General features: G+C 50.3%; 1 protein-coding gene across 2 annotated transcripts; it reads left to right on the top strand.

Annotated features, from left to right (window-relative positions):
* The first annotated feature begins 465 nt into the window (after positions 1–465).
* Positions 466–17,747, top strand: DUSP9 (dual specificity phosphatase 9). 2 transcript variants are annotated; one of them, XM_028712340.2, is made up of 4 exons: positions 466–1,005; positions 5,151–6,479; positions 10,773–11,195; positions 14,638–17,747. In XM_028712340.2, the coding sequence occupies exons 2-4, from the start codon at positions 6,122–6,124 to the stop codon at positions 14,934–14,936; spliced, it is 1,080 nt and encodes a 359-aa protein (XP_028568173.2). In that variant the 5' UTR covers positions 466–1,005; positions 5,151–6,121; the 3' UTR covers positions 14,937–17,747. The 2 variants fall into 2 exon arrangements, with proteins under 2 accessions (XP_028568173.2, XP_077777856.1); XM_077921730.1 differs by having other exon boundaries at positions 466–1,307.
* Positions 17,748–18,066: the final 319 nt, after the last annotated feature.

The raw sequence follows: 18,066 nt of genomic DNA, 5'->3' as shown, positions 1-18,066 counted from the left end.
CATGACCCGGAAGCTGTACGCCGGCTCCCTCGGCCAGTAAAGCGAGATGAGCGCCGCAACCCCAGAGTTGTCCGCGATTGGACCTAACGGTCAGGGGTCCCTTTACCTTTTCCTTACTATTAGGCCCTGTTACCTCAGATCCGTAACAGTATGATGCGGACGCAGCCAAAAGCCCGCACAGCCGCCGTTCTGGCACAGGGAGGGGACCAAGCGTGTTAAAACCCCAGTGACGCCAGGCTGCCATTAAGAGCCCGAGGAAGCAGAGCCCCGGCCCAAGGCGCCCACCTGACCCCGTCCTTGTCCGGCTGGCTGGATGGATGCGCAAGTGCGCGCGCGTGTGCGTGTGCGCGCCCGGCCGCCTTGATGAGCGGCTCCGCCTTCCCGGGGCGGCGCCTCCGGCCAATGGCGCGGCGGCGGCGGGGCGGGGCTCCGGGCTGTACACAGCCACCACGTGGAGCCGGGGTGGGGACGCGCCTGGCCGAGCGGGCAGAGAGAGGCGGGCGGAGAGAGAGGCTGGCCGGCCGCGCGGCGCTGGAGACGGTGCCTCGATCCCCTCCCGCCGACCTGTTTCCCTCGGGCATCTTACCAAAGAAGGGTCTCCCCGGTGTCTCTCTCCGTCCCGCCCAGCCCCGCGCGGAACTTGCTCGCAGCAGCAGCGCTCCCTGGGCGCGCGCCCCGCCGCCCTGCAGATGGAGGCGGCCGAGGACTCCGTCGCTCCTCCCGCTGCCGCAGCGGCCAGTCGCCTTTCTCGCGGCGACGGGAGCGCAGGAGCCGCATCAGGCGACTGAGCCGAAGCCCAGCCAGGCAGCCGAGCTGGCGGCGGAGCGCTTGGCCTCGAGAGCCGCCTTGGCGCAGGAGTCCTCCCCGCCCGCCCGCTTCGCTCTTCTCCCGAGGCCGAAGGAGACGCGCTGAGGGCGCCTCGGCGTCGGGCTTGCTCCGAAAACCGCGGCCGGCGGGATGGCCGCGCTCCGCCAGGCGTCCGCAAAGCGCGGCGAGCGCCGCAGGGTAAGAGGAACGCGCGCCTTGGGCTCCGCTTTGACGCAGCGTTGAGGCGGCCAGGGCTCGGGCCCGGGATCTCTGCTTTGCCGTGCCGAGGTTGAAGCTGCGCAAAGTTCGTGGGAAGTCCTAATCCTAAAGACACCAGCCTGAAGCTCCGATCCCGTTCGTGGAACTCAGGAGGGCGGGCAGGTTGACTCCAGCCCTGAGAAGATGGGAGGCGGATTCAAGAGAAGTCGGGGCTTCTGGGCACGCGCGAAGTACTTTTGCTTTAGCTACAGGCCCTGAGTAAACTTGCATAGCGGTACAAGGTAAATGGTGCTTTTGAGCATGTGTAAAGTGCCATCACTAAGGAACCACGGCCAGCCCTCCCGTGCACATTAGAGATTAAGAGAAGGGCTACTAGGCAAAGCAGATGATGATGATAATGATTATTATTATTATTATTATTATTATTTTGAGGGGGAGGGTGTTATTCGACTGGACGCTCTTTCCACTGAATGCCCTTTCTGTACACACCTTGCAATCCTTGCCTCCACTCTTTAAGAAAGGTCGTTATTAATATCTCCATTGCTAGGGTGAGATCAAGAGAGTGGAGGCTTGTCTGTGAAGTGGGATCATGGCAGAGGCACGACTCAAACAATAGACTTTTTGATGAAAAGTTTAGTCTTGGTTGGCTTCAGCTGCAGCAGGAAAGAGGTTGCCTTGACAACAGGGAGCTATAGTTGGTGGGAGTTATAGTTCAGCAACATCTGAGAACCCAGCATTGAAGAGCACTGATGAAAGGGATAGATGGAGCAGGTCCAAGACAGGCCTGAGGCAGAACAGCCAAATGGCACCATCATCACTACTACCCTCCCAGTACTTGACCTGGCGCAATCTCCCCCTGCCCAGGAGAACCCCAGTCATCCGCTCCATTACCTTTTATGCCTCCCAAAGTTCACTGTATCTAAAGCAGGTGTGGGGAACCTGTAGCCCTCCAGAGGTTGCTGAACTACAACTCCCATCACCCCTGGCCACTAGTCATGCTTGCTGGGGTAGATGGGAGTTGTAGTTTGGTTATGTTTGGAGGGCCCACGGTTTCCCCACACCTGATCTAAGGCAACCTTGACTTGTGTCACCTCTTGCCATAGACAAACTGCATGTGAACTTTGTCTGTTTCAGCGGTGTCCTACTTGGCAGCAGTGTTGTGAAGACGAAGCCTGCAAAATTCTTACCAAATGAAACGTTCCAAATAAATTATAAACTGTAACTAGTCTGAGTTGTGGCTGGTGTGGGTGGGACTCCCTTGCTCTCCTGGGTTACTGGGAAGGAGGGTAGACAGGCACAGGGAACTAGGCGGGATGGCACATGGCAGTGCAGCTGATCCAATGTTCCTGCCACTGTAAGCCACACCATACTCCCTGCACCTCAACCCTCTCTGAAAGCAGCAGCAACCTGCGGTGTTGGAGAGCCACTTGTACCACCTCACCAGCTACTACCAGTGAGGCTCCAGCAAGCCCAGCATGCTCTCCACATTGGGCGCCCCTCCAGACACCCTTTTGGGGGGATTTTGTGATGATTCGTGTTACTATTGGGGTTGTGATATGGGACACTGCTTTCCATACTGTTTGTGCCTGCTAAAGATTTGAGGTGGGCATCCTGCTTTCTTTCCAGTTGATACATTCCCCATAACCTCCTGCTGGAGCGCTGTAAGTTTTTACAGAATAAAATGTTTCAGTTTGCTTTTTATTATTAGATTTATTATTTATACCCCATCTTCTTCCCTGGTGGGACTCGAGGCAGTTTACAGATAAAAACAAGTCATTAAAAACATAGGGGGGGAGGGGGACCACAATCTTTTAAATCCAGTTAAACATTAATGGAAGTAAAACTGTATACAGTGGATGCTCGGGTTGCGAACGTGATCCGTACAGGATGCTTGCTTGCAACCCGCACATGCGCACGTGCGGGTTACAATTCGGCGCTTCTGTGCATGCGCAAAGTATGATTCAGCACTTCTGCGCGTGCGCGACCACCGAAACCCGGAAGTAACCCGTTGCGGTACTTCTGGGTTTCGGTGGCCCGCAACCCAAAAAAACACAACCTGAAGTGTCTGTAACCCGAGGTATGACTGTACATATATAAAATATGTTTAAAACATACAAATAATTACAATAAAAAAGCACAGCACCAGCCTTTTCATTAAAAGCAGTCAATTCCCAAAAGCCTGTTGGAAGAAGAGTCTTGTCCCGCTTGTGTTGACTATAGTGCAGTGGTGCCCCTCTAGACGGCAGTAATGTGGCAACATGGGGAAAGCATCACAGAACAGCTCATAAAGCAGAATGATGTGTAAACGGTCCAGTATAAATCCACGACAAGTGCTCTAGTATTGCCTGAATGTCATGTTGCACAATAGACCTGCAGAAAAAAGCCCTTGAGGGGGGATCTAAACCAAACCTATGCATCCTAACTCAAAGTTATCCTAGATCTTAGAAGAGGAAGAGTTGTCTGTTAACACTGTCTGACAGGTCCTCTGACAGGTCCACTGTCTAACAGGTCCTCAGGATGGCTACATGAGAAGGGGCCTTTTCTGCAGTGGCTCCCCACTTAGGAAACGTTCTTCCCAGGAAGGCTTGCCTGGAGCCTTCACTATATGTCTTTAGGTGCCAGGTGAAAATGTTCCTCTACAACCAGGCCTTTGACTCTTTAAACGATCTGTGGCCTTTTCTGTGTGTTTGTGGGAGAGAGGTTATTGATTTGTTTGTTTTTGTTTGTTATGTATTTTGTGTTCTCATTTTGTATTTTTATGCTGTAAGCCTCCCTGTGATTTTTAGATGAAGGGCAGTACAGGCAACTCCCAATTTACGTGGGTGGTACATTCCAAGGCACCGCACATTTAAGTGAAATATTGTATATTTGAAACACCATTGAAAAAGCCTGCAAACACCCCGTTCCAGCCCCATCCCTCCCTTTTTTCTGACATTTTCAGGTTACTTCCAAGTTCAGCATATCGGATGTGCCTAAAACACTGCTGCCTGTATATAAATTTAATAAATGCCACTACTACTACTGCTGCTAATAATAATAATAATACTAGGAACTTGTAAAATGCTGATTAATTTCTCCTGCTTGTGTTCATTATATAAGCATTGTAGAATAGATGTGTGCTTTTCTGTTTTGCTGAGTGGAGGCTTTAATCTTTCTCAGCTCTAGGTTGGCCAACTTTTCAACCAACTCTTGCACCTGCATGTTTAGCAGAAGCACTTGATCTGTGACCATTAGCCTGTGATGTTTATTTCTAGGCCTCAAAAAGCTTTTTTTCTGCTGATTTTCTGTAGATCAATCACCTCTTAAAGGGAAAAGAGCAGCCAGGTTATGGGGCAGGGTTTTTTAGGGGTGGGGTTAGGTGTTGACAACCCTAAATACGACTGAGCATTATGGAGCCAAGGGTGGTGATTATTCCGGATTGATTAAATACAATAAATTAATTGTATGTGCCACTGATTCATAATCTGTAACTGGACATAGAGATTTGCACAATAGTTTTGAAAAGCATGAATAAGGAAATTGCCAACTTCCTCCTTTTGAAACCCTAAAGTATAAGAAACGCAAGAAGCCGCTGTCCTGAGTCAGCCTGGGTCCCTTTGTCTCAGCACTGCCTGGCCGTGACTGTCCTGTGTCTCAGACGGAGCCCTTTCCCCATTAGGTGGGCGAGCCAAGAGTTGAACCTTGGGACCTTTGCTCAGGCGCAAAGCATGTCTCTTTCCACTGGAGCTATGGTCCTTAGTAGAGGGTGCTTCTGATCTCGTGCGGAGTGCCTCTTCCCCTCCTGCGCCCATGCCAACTGCCTTTAGTCACCCCACACACATCTGGGATTCAGAGCGAAAAGCTTCCTGGGTGTGCAAAATGTGGCTGGTTTGAAATTAAGGAATGAAAGCCCCGGGTGCCTGCAGTGTGTACACAGCCTATGTTGTCATCCGACTCTTGGCAGTTACTGCTGTCTTCCCTCTGGTTGCCAGGAAGTCTCTCGTCAGCATCTGGCCAGGATGGAGGGGACAGCAAGGTGCCAGGAAGGGAACACGCACTTCCCCTGTTTCCCTTAGCCTGCTGCCTGTGTGCTCCCTCTCCCTCACTCCCCAGCCTCACTCTCCCGTTTTGCTTTCCCACTGCAGGTTCCTCCAGGATCTGTGCTAGCATCCCCTTCTTCTCTGGAAGCCTGAGGTGCTGTTCTTGGTACCCAGAGCCTGGATCTCTCTCCCTCTCCCTCTCTCCCCCCTTCATTTTCTACCTCCCCCCCCCCACTGGCTTACCTGGATGCCAGCTTACCACAGACCCACACCTCCCTGGCCTCTGCTTCAGCACATCCTCTCCAGCGACATTGGATAGACTTCAGCTGGCAGGAGGATCGAGGGATTTTTCTTCAGGCTGGGACACAAGTTGTGGCTCTCCTTGACTGGCAGAGATCTACCGGTAACTCTCAGGAACAATATTAGCTGGATTCACACGCAGAGACAGGGGAGGCTAATCTGGCACAACTTGCGATCCTAATTTTGGTTGGCTGCAGCTGACCCTGATTTGGAAGATCTCCCCTTGCATGGCAGCACTAGGGAAACCACAGCGGTAAGGCAGGTCAGGATCCTGAGCGGAGTGTCCAAGAAGCCACTTTCCCTCCTTCTGCGAGAATCCTCTGTAGCCTCTTCTCCTCCAGGCTGTCACAAAGCCCTGGGACCCATCTCTCCTTTTCTACTTTCACCTCTTGAGAGGCTGGGCACCATACCATTCCTTTCCTTTCTCCCCCCCTCCAAAAAAAGAGACTGAAGGATGATTTCCACGCATGGAGGCACCCCTCATTGTACCCTCCTCTTGCTTTGCTAGCCCAGGCTGTTTGGATTGCGATGGATGGGTAACATGATGTAGCGATTCCTTCAGGGCAAAGGCACCTGGGACTTTGGATCCTGAGTTTGGAACAATCTGCCAATTGGACAAAACCTTTCCCTGCAGACTCCCTTTTCCAGGTCCTGGAAGTGGCAAGCTTCATTGCAAGTGGGGAAAATCCAGGCGGCGCTCTGAGATTTTGGCAGGGTTGGCTTGGGCAGTCTTGACCGTGAAGATTCTCATCTTCCAGACCGTGGCTTGTAGCCACATGGAAGACCTGGGAAAGTCCACGTCGTGGCTGCAGGCTGAGCTGGCCTCCCCGTCTCCGTGCCTCCACATCCTGGACTGCCGCAGCCGGGAGCTGTACGACTCGTCCCACGTGGAGCGGGCGCTGAGCGTGGCCCTCCCGGGGCTGCTGCTACGTCGTCTCCGGAAGGGGAATCTTTCAGTCGGGTCCTTGCTGCCGGGGCCTCCCCAGGCCCTCAGGGATAGCACGGTGCTCCTCTATGACGAGGGAACGCTCCAGCTGCCCCCACCAGGGAGCCAGGAGGAGGACGAAGGGTCAGTGCTGGTGACGCTTCTGCAGAAGCTGCGGGAGGAAGGTTGCCCCGCCTACTACCTGCAAGGTGGGTGTGCTGAGGAAAGCAGGATTTGTGGAGGTGGGAGATGGGGCAGGGCTACCCGACATATGGCAACTTATCTCTTTCCTAGGGGGCTGCCCTATGTTGAGTCGACCTCATCAGTCTCAGAACAAGCCACACTGACTGGCAAAGGTTCTCTGGGGTTTCGGGGGCCGGGTGTTCCCAGCCCTACCTGAAAATACTGGTGACTGGACCTGGGACCTTCTGCATGCAAAGCAGATGTTCTCTACCTTTGAGCTGTGGCCCTGGCCTAAAAGATGTGGAAGCTCCCTTATATTCAGTCAGGCCATTGGTCCATCTTGGTGTTGTCTGCACTGACTGGCAGCTTCTCTTCAGGGTTTGAGGCAGCGTCCTCTCCCAACCCTTCCCAAAGATGCTGGGGATTGAAACTGGGGCCTTCTGCATGCAAAGCAGGTGCTCTACCTGTGAGCTGTGGACCCTTCCCCTAACCAGTCCATTCTCCAGTGGAGCAGGGAATATTGTTGCCAGAATTCAAGCCAGAGATTTCCTCTGTTTTTAAATTTGCTGCTGAATCAGGAGAGCAGATAACCACAATTGCACCCATCCCTGTACTGCCATGTCCCGTCCCCCCAGCTGTTCTAATCAGCAGTTTTTCAGCTGTGGCAACGGGGCAGAGCAGGTTTCCAGCAACTGGAACTCAGGAGAATTGCTGCCTCTGACAGCAGAGGTGAAACCTGGCCATCAGGGTTAGACCTGGGGTTTGACTTGGCATAAGGGTGTGTCCATATTAGCACCATAGAGTTCAGTTAGTTTTTGTTTGTGCAACACACAGGGGACACGTGGGGGTGGGGGGACAAGGCAGCGGATGATTTCATCCTGCAACACATTGGCTAGAGATGAATTACGGAATGGCTTAAGGCCTCCAATCAAGTGTGAAGCTAGTTTGAGAAACAACGCCTCAAACGGTAGCATCTGATAACAAAGTGCAGGATACGTATGTATTTTGGATAACACTGTGGGAACATGGATTACAAACCCAGCCCTGGAAGTGCAGTGAGGACACAGTAACTTGGGGTGTGGACACAGTCTTGGTCTTGTTACACATCCCTTCCTAGTGACCTTAGCCAGGAATATTATCCTGTATCAGAGATGGAGGAACCTGTGTCCCTCTTGTGGATTCCAACTCCCATTGGCTCCAGCCAACATGGCTAAGGCTTGGGGGATGGTGGGAGCTGGAGTCCAGGAACATCTGGAAGGTACCACTGGTTCCTCACACCTGCCTGAGATTTTAAGTCTCTTCCTAGGGAGGTTCACCCGGCGCCTTCATTACATATCTTTAGGCGCCTGGCAAAAGCATCTCCCAGGCCTTTTAAACTGATGGGGTACTGTGTTCGTTTGTTATTGTGACTTTAAAAAAAGGAAGTCCTGAAGTACAGAAACTCAAAAAGTGAAGTGTTTTCCCCTGGCTACATCTGCATGCTTTCAAGGTCTTCTTTATCACCCAGCTCTTAAATGTACAAGAGGGACTGCCAGGGTGGGTGGGTGGGGGGTTGGATGGCAACGCAGCACAGGCCTGCCCTGGGAAACTTCCCTGGCCGCTGCCCAAGCCTGTTAAGTGTCACCCTAGGCCTGACCCATCAGAGCAACCAGGCCGGGAGCCAGAATAGAAGAACAGTAGTGAATAAGGCTGCCAGCTTTTCAACTGGCCATTGTAGCTGTGCGATGCTGTGAAAAGCTTCACTTGCAGATTTCTGCACAACATGCTGCTGCTAAATGCAAAAGAGCTTGCCAATCCACCCCCACCCCCCACCCATCATCAGTTTGCGACTCTAAATCTCAGCAAGCCTTTTGGCAAGTGTGCCACCAGTGCAGTCCAAACTATGAGAATGCCACTTTAGCTCCTACAGCAGGGTATATGAAGCTCCCACTTTGTCTCTTTGCCTTCCTCTGCATGGAGCTTTGCTGTGATTCAACCCTTGGCTACCCCTTAGCTAGACCACGGGGCACCCTCCAGATTATGGACTACAACGCCTATCAGTCCCTGTCAGCGTGGTCAGGGATGATGGGAGTTGTAGTTCGACAACATTTTGAGGGCACCAGGTTGGCTACCCTTAATCCGGGTCCACCTATTGACTGACTAATTGTAGGGTTGCCAAACACAGTGCACAGTTCTGTGTAACTTTGATACTCTTTATTTATTTATTTTGACTGTAGCTTTTCAGCAAAGTTGGGTAGAGGGACTGCTTAACCTTTCCACCAGCAGCGGTGGTTGTCTCTTCAAAATCACCCCTTCATCTCTTTTTCTCCACATCAGGGAAAATATTCTTGAACCTGTGTTTTTCCCTCCATGGAGAGAAATGTAGTTGTGAGTGGTTTTCAGCACAAAGGCAACGTAGGCAAAGCTTCTCCTTCCCACCCACAGATCTTCCACTCACGATTGCACCTCTCTCTGCGGCTAGCTTTTCATGTGAGATGGTCTTAAAAATATATTGAGGCAAAGCTACACCCAGCAGCATTTAACATGTAGTTCGCTGCTCACTTTGTCCTTTGGAAACAGTGATTAGGTGGAAGATGAAAACACAGGTTTTTCCCCCAGACAGTGCAAGCTGCTCTGAAATTCTCTCTTGTGCACAATTATTAAAAGTGCAGGAGCACGGCCCTTTTTCACCAGGTCTCCCTAATTCTCCTCACCCCTGCTCCCACAACACTGAAGACTGCCAGGAGTGCAGGTTTCGGGACAGCTGCGCATTCCTGCATTGCAAGGGGTTGGCGCTAGATGATCCTCAAGGTCTATGATTCTGTGCTCTTTTAAAAAATGTAAAAAAGCCTGGAATGGTAGCAGTTAAAGCGTTTTGTTATGTAATCTATGATAAACATGCCCTGTAGATTTCTGCAATCAAAATGTAATATCACCAAGGCAACAGTCTGTAAACAAACAATCTCCCGGCACAACACTTTGCAGCAGCATCTGTAAGCAAGGGGGGGGGGGCGTGTTAAAGTGGAGGCAAGAGGTCTGGCCTCCAATAGAAAGGATTCAGGACTTGGAGCTCCTGACTGCCTCTTAACTGTACAGAAAGTCATGGATATGGGTAGAGCAAAAGTACTGCTTCAGGGGGGCAGGTGTGGGGGACTCCTTGGTTCTGAATGGAGTAACTGTGCCCCTAAAGGACCAGGTGTGCAGGACTCACAGCGGCCCATGGAGGCGCAGGTCTGTCCAGGACGGCTGTCTATCAGTTCCATCTGGTACATTGGCTGAGACCCTGCCTCCTGCAGACTGTCTCGCCAGAGTGCTGCATGCTCTAGTTATCTCCCACTTGGACTACTACTACACGCTCTACATGGGGCTGCCTTTGACCTGGAAACTACAACTAATCCAGAATGCAGCAGATAGACTGGTGACTCGGAGTGGCTGCTGGGACCATATAACACTGGTCCTGAAAGACCTACACTGACTCCCAGTACATTTCTGAGCACAATTCCAGGTGTTGGTGCTGACCTTTAAAGCCCTAAATGTCCTCGGTCCTGTATACCCGAAGGAGCATCTCCACCCCCGTTGTCCAGCCTGGACACTGAGGTCCAGCGCCGAGGACCTTCTGGCAGTTCCCTTGCTGTAAGAAGTGAGGTTACAGGGAATCAGGCAGAGAGCCTTCTCAGTACAGTGGTGCCTCGCAAGACGAAAAGAATCCGTTCCGCGATTCTCTTCGTCTAACGGTTTTTTCGTCTTGCGAAGCAAGTCCATTGACAGCTTAGCGGATTAGTGCTACAGCGGTCTAGCGGCTTTTCACGATCAGCTGTTAAGCGGCTTATCAGCGGAACAGCTGATAAGCGGCTTAGCGCCTTAGGAAAAGGGGGGGGAGCGAAAAAAACCCGCGGGGACTCGCAAGATTTTTTCGTCTTGCGAAGCAACCCCATAGGGAAATTCGTTTTGCGAAGCGCCTCCACGACGGAAAACCCTTTCGTCTAGCAGGTTTTCCGTCTTGCGGGGCACCACTGTAGTGGCGCCCACACTGTGGAATGCCCTCCCATTAGATTTTAAGGAGATGAGTAATTATATAACCTTTAGGAGACATCTGAACTGATTTTTTTTAATGTTTAATGTCTTATGTTTTTAATATTCTGTTGGAAGCTGCCCAGAGTGGCTGGTGCAACTCAGGACAGGGTACAAATAATAAATTATTATTGTTAATAATTATTATTTTAGGAAAGGGTGTCCCCACTATGACAGGGGAACCTCCACTGTCAGTGTTTTAATTCTGCATGTAACATCTGTGGTTGTGCTGCTGCTGAGTCGTCTCTTGGCTTTGTCCTTCCTTGCAGGAGGCTTCCATAAATTTCAGGCTGAATGGCCGCACCTCTGTGAGACCAACCTGGACACAGCCAGTGCCAGTAGCTCACCTGTGCCCCCGGCAGCTCCTGTGGTGGGACTGGGCGGCCTGAGCCTCAGCTCCGACTGCTCCGATGCAGAGTCGGGGCCCCTCAGCAGCGGGATGGAGTCGGAAGGGGCGAGCCCCCCCTCCTTCCCCGTGCAGATTCTACCCAACCTCTACCTGGGCAGCGCCCGTGACTCTGCCAACATGGACACCCTGGCCAAGCTGGGCATCCGCTACATCCTCAACGTCACCCCCAACCTGCCCAACCTCTTTGAGAAGAACGGTGACTTCCATTACAAGCAGATCCCTATCTCGGACCACTGGAGCCAGAACCTCTCTCAGTTCTTCCCTGAGGCCATTGAGTTCATTGGTGAGTGAAGGGAAAGGCAGGCAGAAAACCCCACCCTTGGCCTCCCGCTTGCGTTTTCCTGTGGCTGGCCATTCACATGGCCCCTGCAAAGCATTTGAGGGAATAGGGCTTGTGTCCCTGAGAAGTCATCTGAGTCCATTGAGAGGCAACTGGCTCTCACTGCAGCTCACAGCTGACTACTAGTTGGGCCCCGTCACTCACCTTTGTGTCTTCATGTTGGGCGGTGGGGACAGACTTGATGAACCTTCGGGGTCCCTACCAACTCTGCAATTCTGTGATTCATGATTGATTCATAAGGAGGCGGAGAACCTAGAAACACTGTGTCTACCGCAGTTTTTTGTAACATACCACTTGGGAACTTTCAGTACCCTGGGGCTTGCAAGTGAGTAAGGAGCTGGGACCAACACCCCAGAGATTGTCCCACTAGTGCAGGCATCCTCAAACTCTGCCCTCCAGATGTTTTTGGACTACAACTCCCATCATCCCTAGCTAACAGGACCAGTGGTCAGGGATGATGGGAATTGTAGTCCCAAAACATCTGGAGGGCCGAGTTTGGGGATGCCTGCACTAGTGCATCTAGTTTTTGGGGCCAGTGGGCAGGTAGATACACTTGGAAATGGGTGGTTTTCCAAGCCAGGGTTCCCATAGTGAGTTGCTGGTGCTTGAACTAAAGTCAGGTAGGACCAAGGAAGGGCAGGAGGCCTGGCTTCCAGTATTCATCCCTGGCTTGGGTGATCCAAAGGCCTCGCCCAAAGTCAGTGGGGCCAGAGCTTTGCCTCCTAGTTTCTTCCTGTGCATCACCTGTGGATGAACCTTTGCCCCCCACCCCCACCCACAAGATGTTGCTGCACTACAACTCCCATCATCCCTGGCCATTGGCTATGCTTGCTGGGACTGAGGGGAGTTGTAGTTTGGTGACATCTGGAGAAACAAAAGCTCCCCATACCTGCTGTACAGGAATAAGGCTCATGGGTCCTCAGGCAGCTTACTAGGCAAAGTCCTTAGAACTTGTGGGGCTCCCAGTTGATCTGCATCTTTAGTGATGAGGTACAGTAATTCAGCATCCCAGGGAGAAGGCAACACGATGGTGTGCCATTCCATTCTGGCTTGTTCTCATGACACTCTCAGCAGGCACAGTTTTCAAGCGGCCCCGTACTGATCTGTTTTGAATTTTGTGCTGCTGGAGAGTAGGAGTCCTTTACCTGCTGAGAGCATCAGGTTAGCCCTAGATGGTTGTGAGCAACGTGGATCACCCTTTGGATCACCCTTGCTCAGTGTATCTACTACATGGGCTGGGTTAACTGACCCCTCCAGCCATCCCATGTCCTTTAGGGACCTTACTCTTCCTTTGCGTTACAGACCTGCAATCTTCCCTGACGTTAAGTCTCCTACACTCCCAAACTGATTCTTTGCTGTTGGCCAGTCTCCCCCTTTTCTTTCTCATTGAGCAGCTTCAGTGTGTGCACACAGCGAGGTCTGTGGTCTGTGCATCCTCAGACTGGTTCTGTTCCTGCATCATCTGTAGAGTACCCTACAGAATATGATGCCTGGGTACCAACTAGGCCTGCAATGCTTCATTGATGAATTTGCCAGATTAATTATTTTAAAATATTTTTTTCGGGTGCCTCTGATTGATAAAACAGAGAATTCTTATTTTAAAAGTTTACAGTTTTAAACCAAACATTTCCAAAACTTGTGGCACGTAGACCGCATCTTCAAAGAGAGGCATTTTCCCTTCTCTCTCTGTTCAACAGAGTTAATGCATTCTCATAAACTGACTTATTTGCATTCCTCATTCTAATCACTTTGCTTGGCCACTCAAATTTTCACAAAGTGCTTCTTGCAAGCGGGGCCTTGCAACAAAATGTTGCAGTGTTGAGTGTTGCTGTTCAGGATTCCAGCAACTCCATTCCACTTCCCCTCCCTTCTGGTGGTTAGGAAGGGGGTGCCTGCCCCTCCCCCAAACTCCCTACCTTTGTCCCTTATCCTGGGCCACAACTATTTTTTGAGCTTTCTCCCCTGATCCTCTAATGTCAGCTTGAATGCCCTTTTCCTCATTGTTTCATTCTCTCTTTTGCTGCCCACTTCCTTTTGCCCCCAAACTTCCAAATTCTTTGCAAGCCTTTCTGGAACTGGAGCCAGAAGAGAACAATTTGCACACTCTTTTCTAAACCTAGATTTTGTGTTTCTTTGGCACAGTTTGAAATATGCTGTTGCAGTGCACGCAATCGTGGACATACAATTCTCAGACTTTTCCTTTGGAAAATTCAGCATAAAATCTTCCATTTAAAAAAGAATTAGAGTGATGGAAGAATAGTCTCTGGGACAGTTTAGGAGAGATGACGCCCACCAAGGACCTTTTGTCAAAGTTGTCTCCATCTGGCTTCTCCCCAGCAGGATGTAAAGGGCCGTTGCCCTGCTGCGGTGGTCCTTAGGCAAGCCTGTCTGTGTGAAAAGTCAAAGCAAGATCACTTTTATTCGGGGGGGGGGGGGGGGAGCAAAGCAATTCGGTGACATGTATCAATTATGTGACCAAGCATATCTACATCTTTCTTAGTTGCTTCATATAGTTGGAGGAACATGGCAGTATGTGGGGCACTTAAGTCCTATTGAATCACTGGGAGCTTTACTCAGCCCCACGCTGGCTAGTGAAATCTCAGCAGTCAATGTCTATATATATATCCTGAGGACTAGAAACTTGCTTTTTGATATATATATCAAGTTACTATAGGATCCTTAGGAAGTTGAGTTCTTCACTAGTGAAGTTGCAGGATATCCTCAGCACTGCTCTTAAACTGAACTTTCATTTCCCCCCCCCCCTTGGGTTCTTTCCCCACCTGCCTCCCTTGTCCTGCCACCCCCCAGCCCTTACAGCCCCCGTTTTGTTGTTGTTTAGTCGTGTCCGACTCTTCATGACCCCCTGAACCAGAGCACGCCAGGCACTCCTGTCTTCCACTGCCTCCCGCAGTTTGGTCAGACTCATGCTGGTAGCTTCAAGAACACTGTCCCACCATCTCGTCCTCTGTCCTCCCCTTCTCCTTGTGCCCTCCATCCTTCCCAACATCAGGGTCTTCTCCAGGGAGTCTTCTCTTCTCATGAGGTGGCCAAAGTCTTAGAGCCTCAGCTTCAGGATCTTTCCTTCCAGTGAGCACTCAGGGCTGATTTCCTTAAGAATGGATGCGTTTGATCTTCTTGCAGTCCATGGGACTCTCAAGAGTCTCCTCCAGCACCATAATTCAAAAGCATCCATTCTTCGGCGATCAGCCTTCTTTATGGTCCAGCTCTCACTTCCATACATCACTACTGGGAAAACCAGAGCTTTAACTATACGGACCTTTGTTGGCAAGGTGATGTCTCTGCTTTTTTTCCTTCCAGTGCAGCCGTATTCACGCGCCTGACCTATTCTTTCCCTTTTCCCTTTCTCGTTCCCTCTCTGTCCCAGATGAGGCCCTGTCCCGGAACTGCGGCATTCTGGTGCACTGCTTGGCGGGGATCAGCCGCTCGGTGACCGTCACTGTAGCCTACCTCATGCAGAAGCTCAACCTGTCCCTCAACGACGCCTACGATCTGGTGAAGCGGAAGAAGTCCAACATCTCGCCCAACTTCAACTTCATGGGACAGCTGCTGGACTTTGAGAAGTCGCTGGGGCTCAGCAGGGCCAGCCGGCGCCCCCCCTCTGGCCAGAGCTGCTTCTTCACCTCGCCAACTGACGACAGCGTCTTTGAGCTGGATCCCACGTAGGGCCAAAACAGGGCGGTGGCCTCTCTTCTTGTCATCGTCGTTGGCCTCCTCCTCTTCAGTGTTACCTGCCTGCCCTGGTGGCAGAGTCCCTTGGGGGACCAACTGAATACCTCACGCCAGAGAGGAAGGCACCTCTTACAGCTGCCTTGGTTGCTGTGGATGCTGCACACCTTCCCAAACATGCAGCTCAGCTGATGGGGCCAGATCCATAACCAAAGACCCTCCCTGCCCCCACAACCCTTCCACCTGCCTCTCCATTCCCCCAAGATCCCTGGACAAATGTTGAGTGTTTCCTCTGGACACACAGACCACCCTGTTAGATTTTAAAAGATTTGGAATGGGCCGTTTTCAGGGCTGGAACCTGCTGGTTGCTAAAATGCCCATCTTATATAGGATGTTTCCCATTCTACAGCCATAATCTAGAAACTGGTTAGGTTGCAGACCTATGGCTCCCATGAGAATCCTCTCTCCCCAGGACTTCTGGTTCTAGAGTGACATCATTCAGTTTAAGGGGGGGGAATGGGGGGGGATATGAAAGAGAGAAACAAGTCTCCTCTGGCAGTTCTATAATGAATAAAGGGATAATCCAGATTAGAAACCTACATCTCAAAGGTGAAAGGTTCCCCAACTATCTATCTTGTTCTTGGTTCTAGAACCATGAACCACAGAATCCAAAACGATGTCACGGCATGTATTGTCTGAGACTCTAGAATTGCCTTAAGGAGCCCCTGCCAGGAATGGTACAAGACACCAAACACTAGAAACTACACCCTTTTAAGCCTTTGGCCTCCGGTTCTAGGAATTAATCCTATCATGCCTGATGCAAGAACTGCAGCTCTGGAACTGGGACAGTTAAGGAATCTCTGGGTCAAGAACCTGCGAGCTTTGGATGCAGATTCAGAAGCCTGTATCATTCATCATACCTCAACCATCATCTGCCCCACAACTTCCCATCCCAAAAGCAGGCCAGCCAGCCACTCTGGAATTAATCCAGCTATTTCGGAAAAGCAGAAGGAAAATGTGTGGGGTTGAAGCTTTGGAGCAGATTTGCATCAGGGAGCCAGCTGGAAGACCTAGATAGTAGGGGGCATGGTGATCAGTTCCTGCACAGAGGTGGAGAAAGTGGAGCAGCTCAGAATTTCATGTCAGTGTTTGTATAAATTTTGAATGTGTGTATGCCTTAATGCCTGCTTGTAAGCAGCCAGAGCTGTGTATGTGAGTACTAGACAGCGTCTGCTTGGCCTGCATGCAGGGCTTAATTTGTGGCCAGAACGTAGGGCTGAAACTTGCTTTCAGTGTCAGGTGCTCCGTCCAGGCACAAGTTAAGTAGTAACAAAGAAGAGAGCACCTCTGAGCATGGGCAGAAAAACAATCAAAGAAGTAGTAGGTAAATAAATGGGCAGACTGCTGGCCACAGACTGCTCCCCTGCAATAGGCTACAGTTCTTGGGTAAAAGGATGTGACTTGTACTAAGTAGGCATGCACTCAGCACTTCCTTTAAAAAAATGAATTAACTTAACCATTGCCTGTGTGTGAGTGTAGTCAGATAACAGATTGTGCCTGTATGTTCTAAACTATGTCCAGGGCATTCTGGTGCCCCCTGCTTAATGATAAGTTCCCTAGGTTTCTTCACTGTGGATCTGCTAGGCTGTGGATCTGCTGCAATTCCATAAGTTGGTATTTTTGCAGGATTGGCTCTCTCCTGATCCCGCCTTTCTTTCTTGATCTTTTTTTAAAGCAACTTTCTTAGCCCTTTTGGCTATGAAAATATGCTTAAAAGTGCTTGCAGGCAAAGCTTGCTGAAATAATCTCAAGCAGCTGCAGAATGAGGGGCTCCAGGGGTCAAAGCGGGTGGGCTTCAGGGTCCTGCATAGTGGACCTCCTTATGATTAGCAAAAGCAAGATAAAGGATGCAGAGTTGTAAGCAAAAATTTGCAGAGTAACAGTGCAATCTTACATGTGTCTGCATAGAATTAAGTCCTATGAGGTCCAATGAGACTTATTCCTAGGTAAAGGTGTAGAGGACTGCAGCTTAGGTTGTGCAAAATACACGCAATTACGCAAATTTGCTCATCTAGTACCATTCATGTGGGTTGCAGAATTCAGCTTTGGGCAGGGGGGAATTTGGACTGCCTGGACACAACCTTTAATTTTATTTGGCTGTAGACTTCAGTCCTGTGTACCTGTATGTGAAAAATGCAGGTCCGTCATTTTCTCTTTTCCTTTTTTCTTCAGGGCAGCTAAGAGAACTGCCTTAGGATGGTCATTTTTTAAGAATAATAATAATAATTAATAATAATAATAATGGTTGGCATCCTGGTCTCTTTGTTTTTCAAATGAATGCATATGGCTCCGGAGCCAACTGCAGAGACAGGCAAGGACTGTCATTGCCATGGGCAACACAGTCACTTCAATAAAAACAGGCCTTTAAACAATACAAAGGAGTGTGGATTTGTTTGGTGTTGATGCTGATGAAAGCAGCTGATGGCGAACCACTTCACATGCACAAAACCAATCCAAAGAAAGCCATTAACCCAGGTGTGAGGAACCTCTGGCCCTGGAGATGTTTGATGAACTACAACTCCCATCTTTCTTGGCTATTGGCCAGGCTTGCTGGGACTGTTGGGAGCTGTAGTTCAGCAACATCTGGAGGGAAAAAGGTTCCTCACATCTACCATGACTGTCATCACTGAGATCATCTGGATTTTTAAATAAAAAACAGAATGGTGTTTTATAGTGTACACCATCTTTATAATTTAAAATGTGGCTGTATAGACATACTCAGAAATAAATAAAAACCTCACTCATTGATGTTTTGAGTAGAAGACAACTTACTGTTTAACCTTCCCCTGACTAAGTATGTGGGGAGAAGCAAAAGAGGTGGGTCTCTGCAGAATTTACCATTTATATTGTCATTTCTTAGATACAGAGAATCAGAATTAGTTGGAGGAGACCCTGAGGATCCTTCGTCCAACCCGCTGCAATGCAGGACTGTGCAGATGTCCCTTATGGGGAGAAATCCTGCAACCTTGCCATTATCAGCCCCCTGCTCTAACCAGCTGCACTATTCTCCACCAGTGGCCTTGTCTGTGGCTGATCAGAAGTCAGAACAAAAGCTGGTGGGTGATGG

Source organism: Podarcis muralis, chromosome 17 (assembly GCF_964188315.1).
Source record: "Podarcis muralis chromosome 17, rPodMur119.hap1.1, whole genome shotgun sequence".
In the NCBI taxonomy this organism is placed as follows: domain Eukaryota; kingdom Metazoa; phylum Chordata; class Lepidosauria; order Squamata; family Lacertidae; genus Podarcis; species Podarcis muralis.
Note: the sequence above shows the minus strand (reverse complement) of the source record. Positions and strands in the feature narration are given on the sequence as shown.

Excerpts from the sequence above, each read along its gene's own strand:
- DUSP9 (XM_028712340.2), top strand. The coding sequence starts at position 6,122 with ATGGAAGACCTGGGAAAGTCCACGTCGTGGCTGCAGGCTGAGCTGGCC. Across the intron at positions 6,480-10,772 it reads CCCCGCCTACTACCTGCAAG|GAGGCTTCCATAAATTTCAG; the intron begins GTGGGTGTGCTG and ends CCTTCCTTGCAG. Across the intron at positions 11,196-14,637 it reads TGAGGCCATTGAGTTCATTG|ATGAGGCCCTGTCCCGGAAC; the intron begins GTGAGTGAAGGG and ends TCTCTGTCCCAG.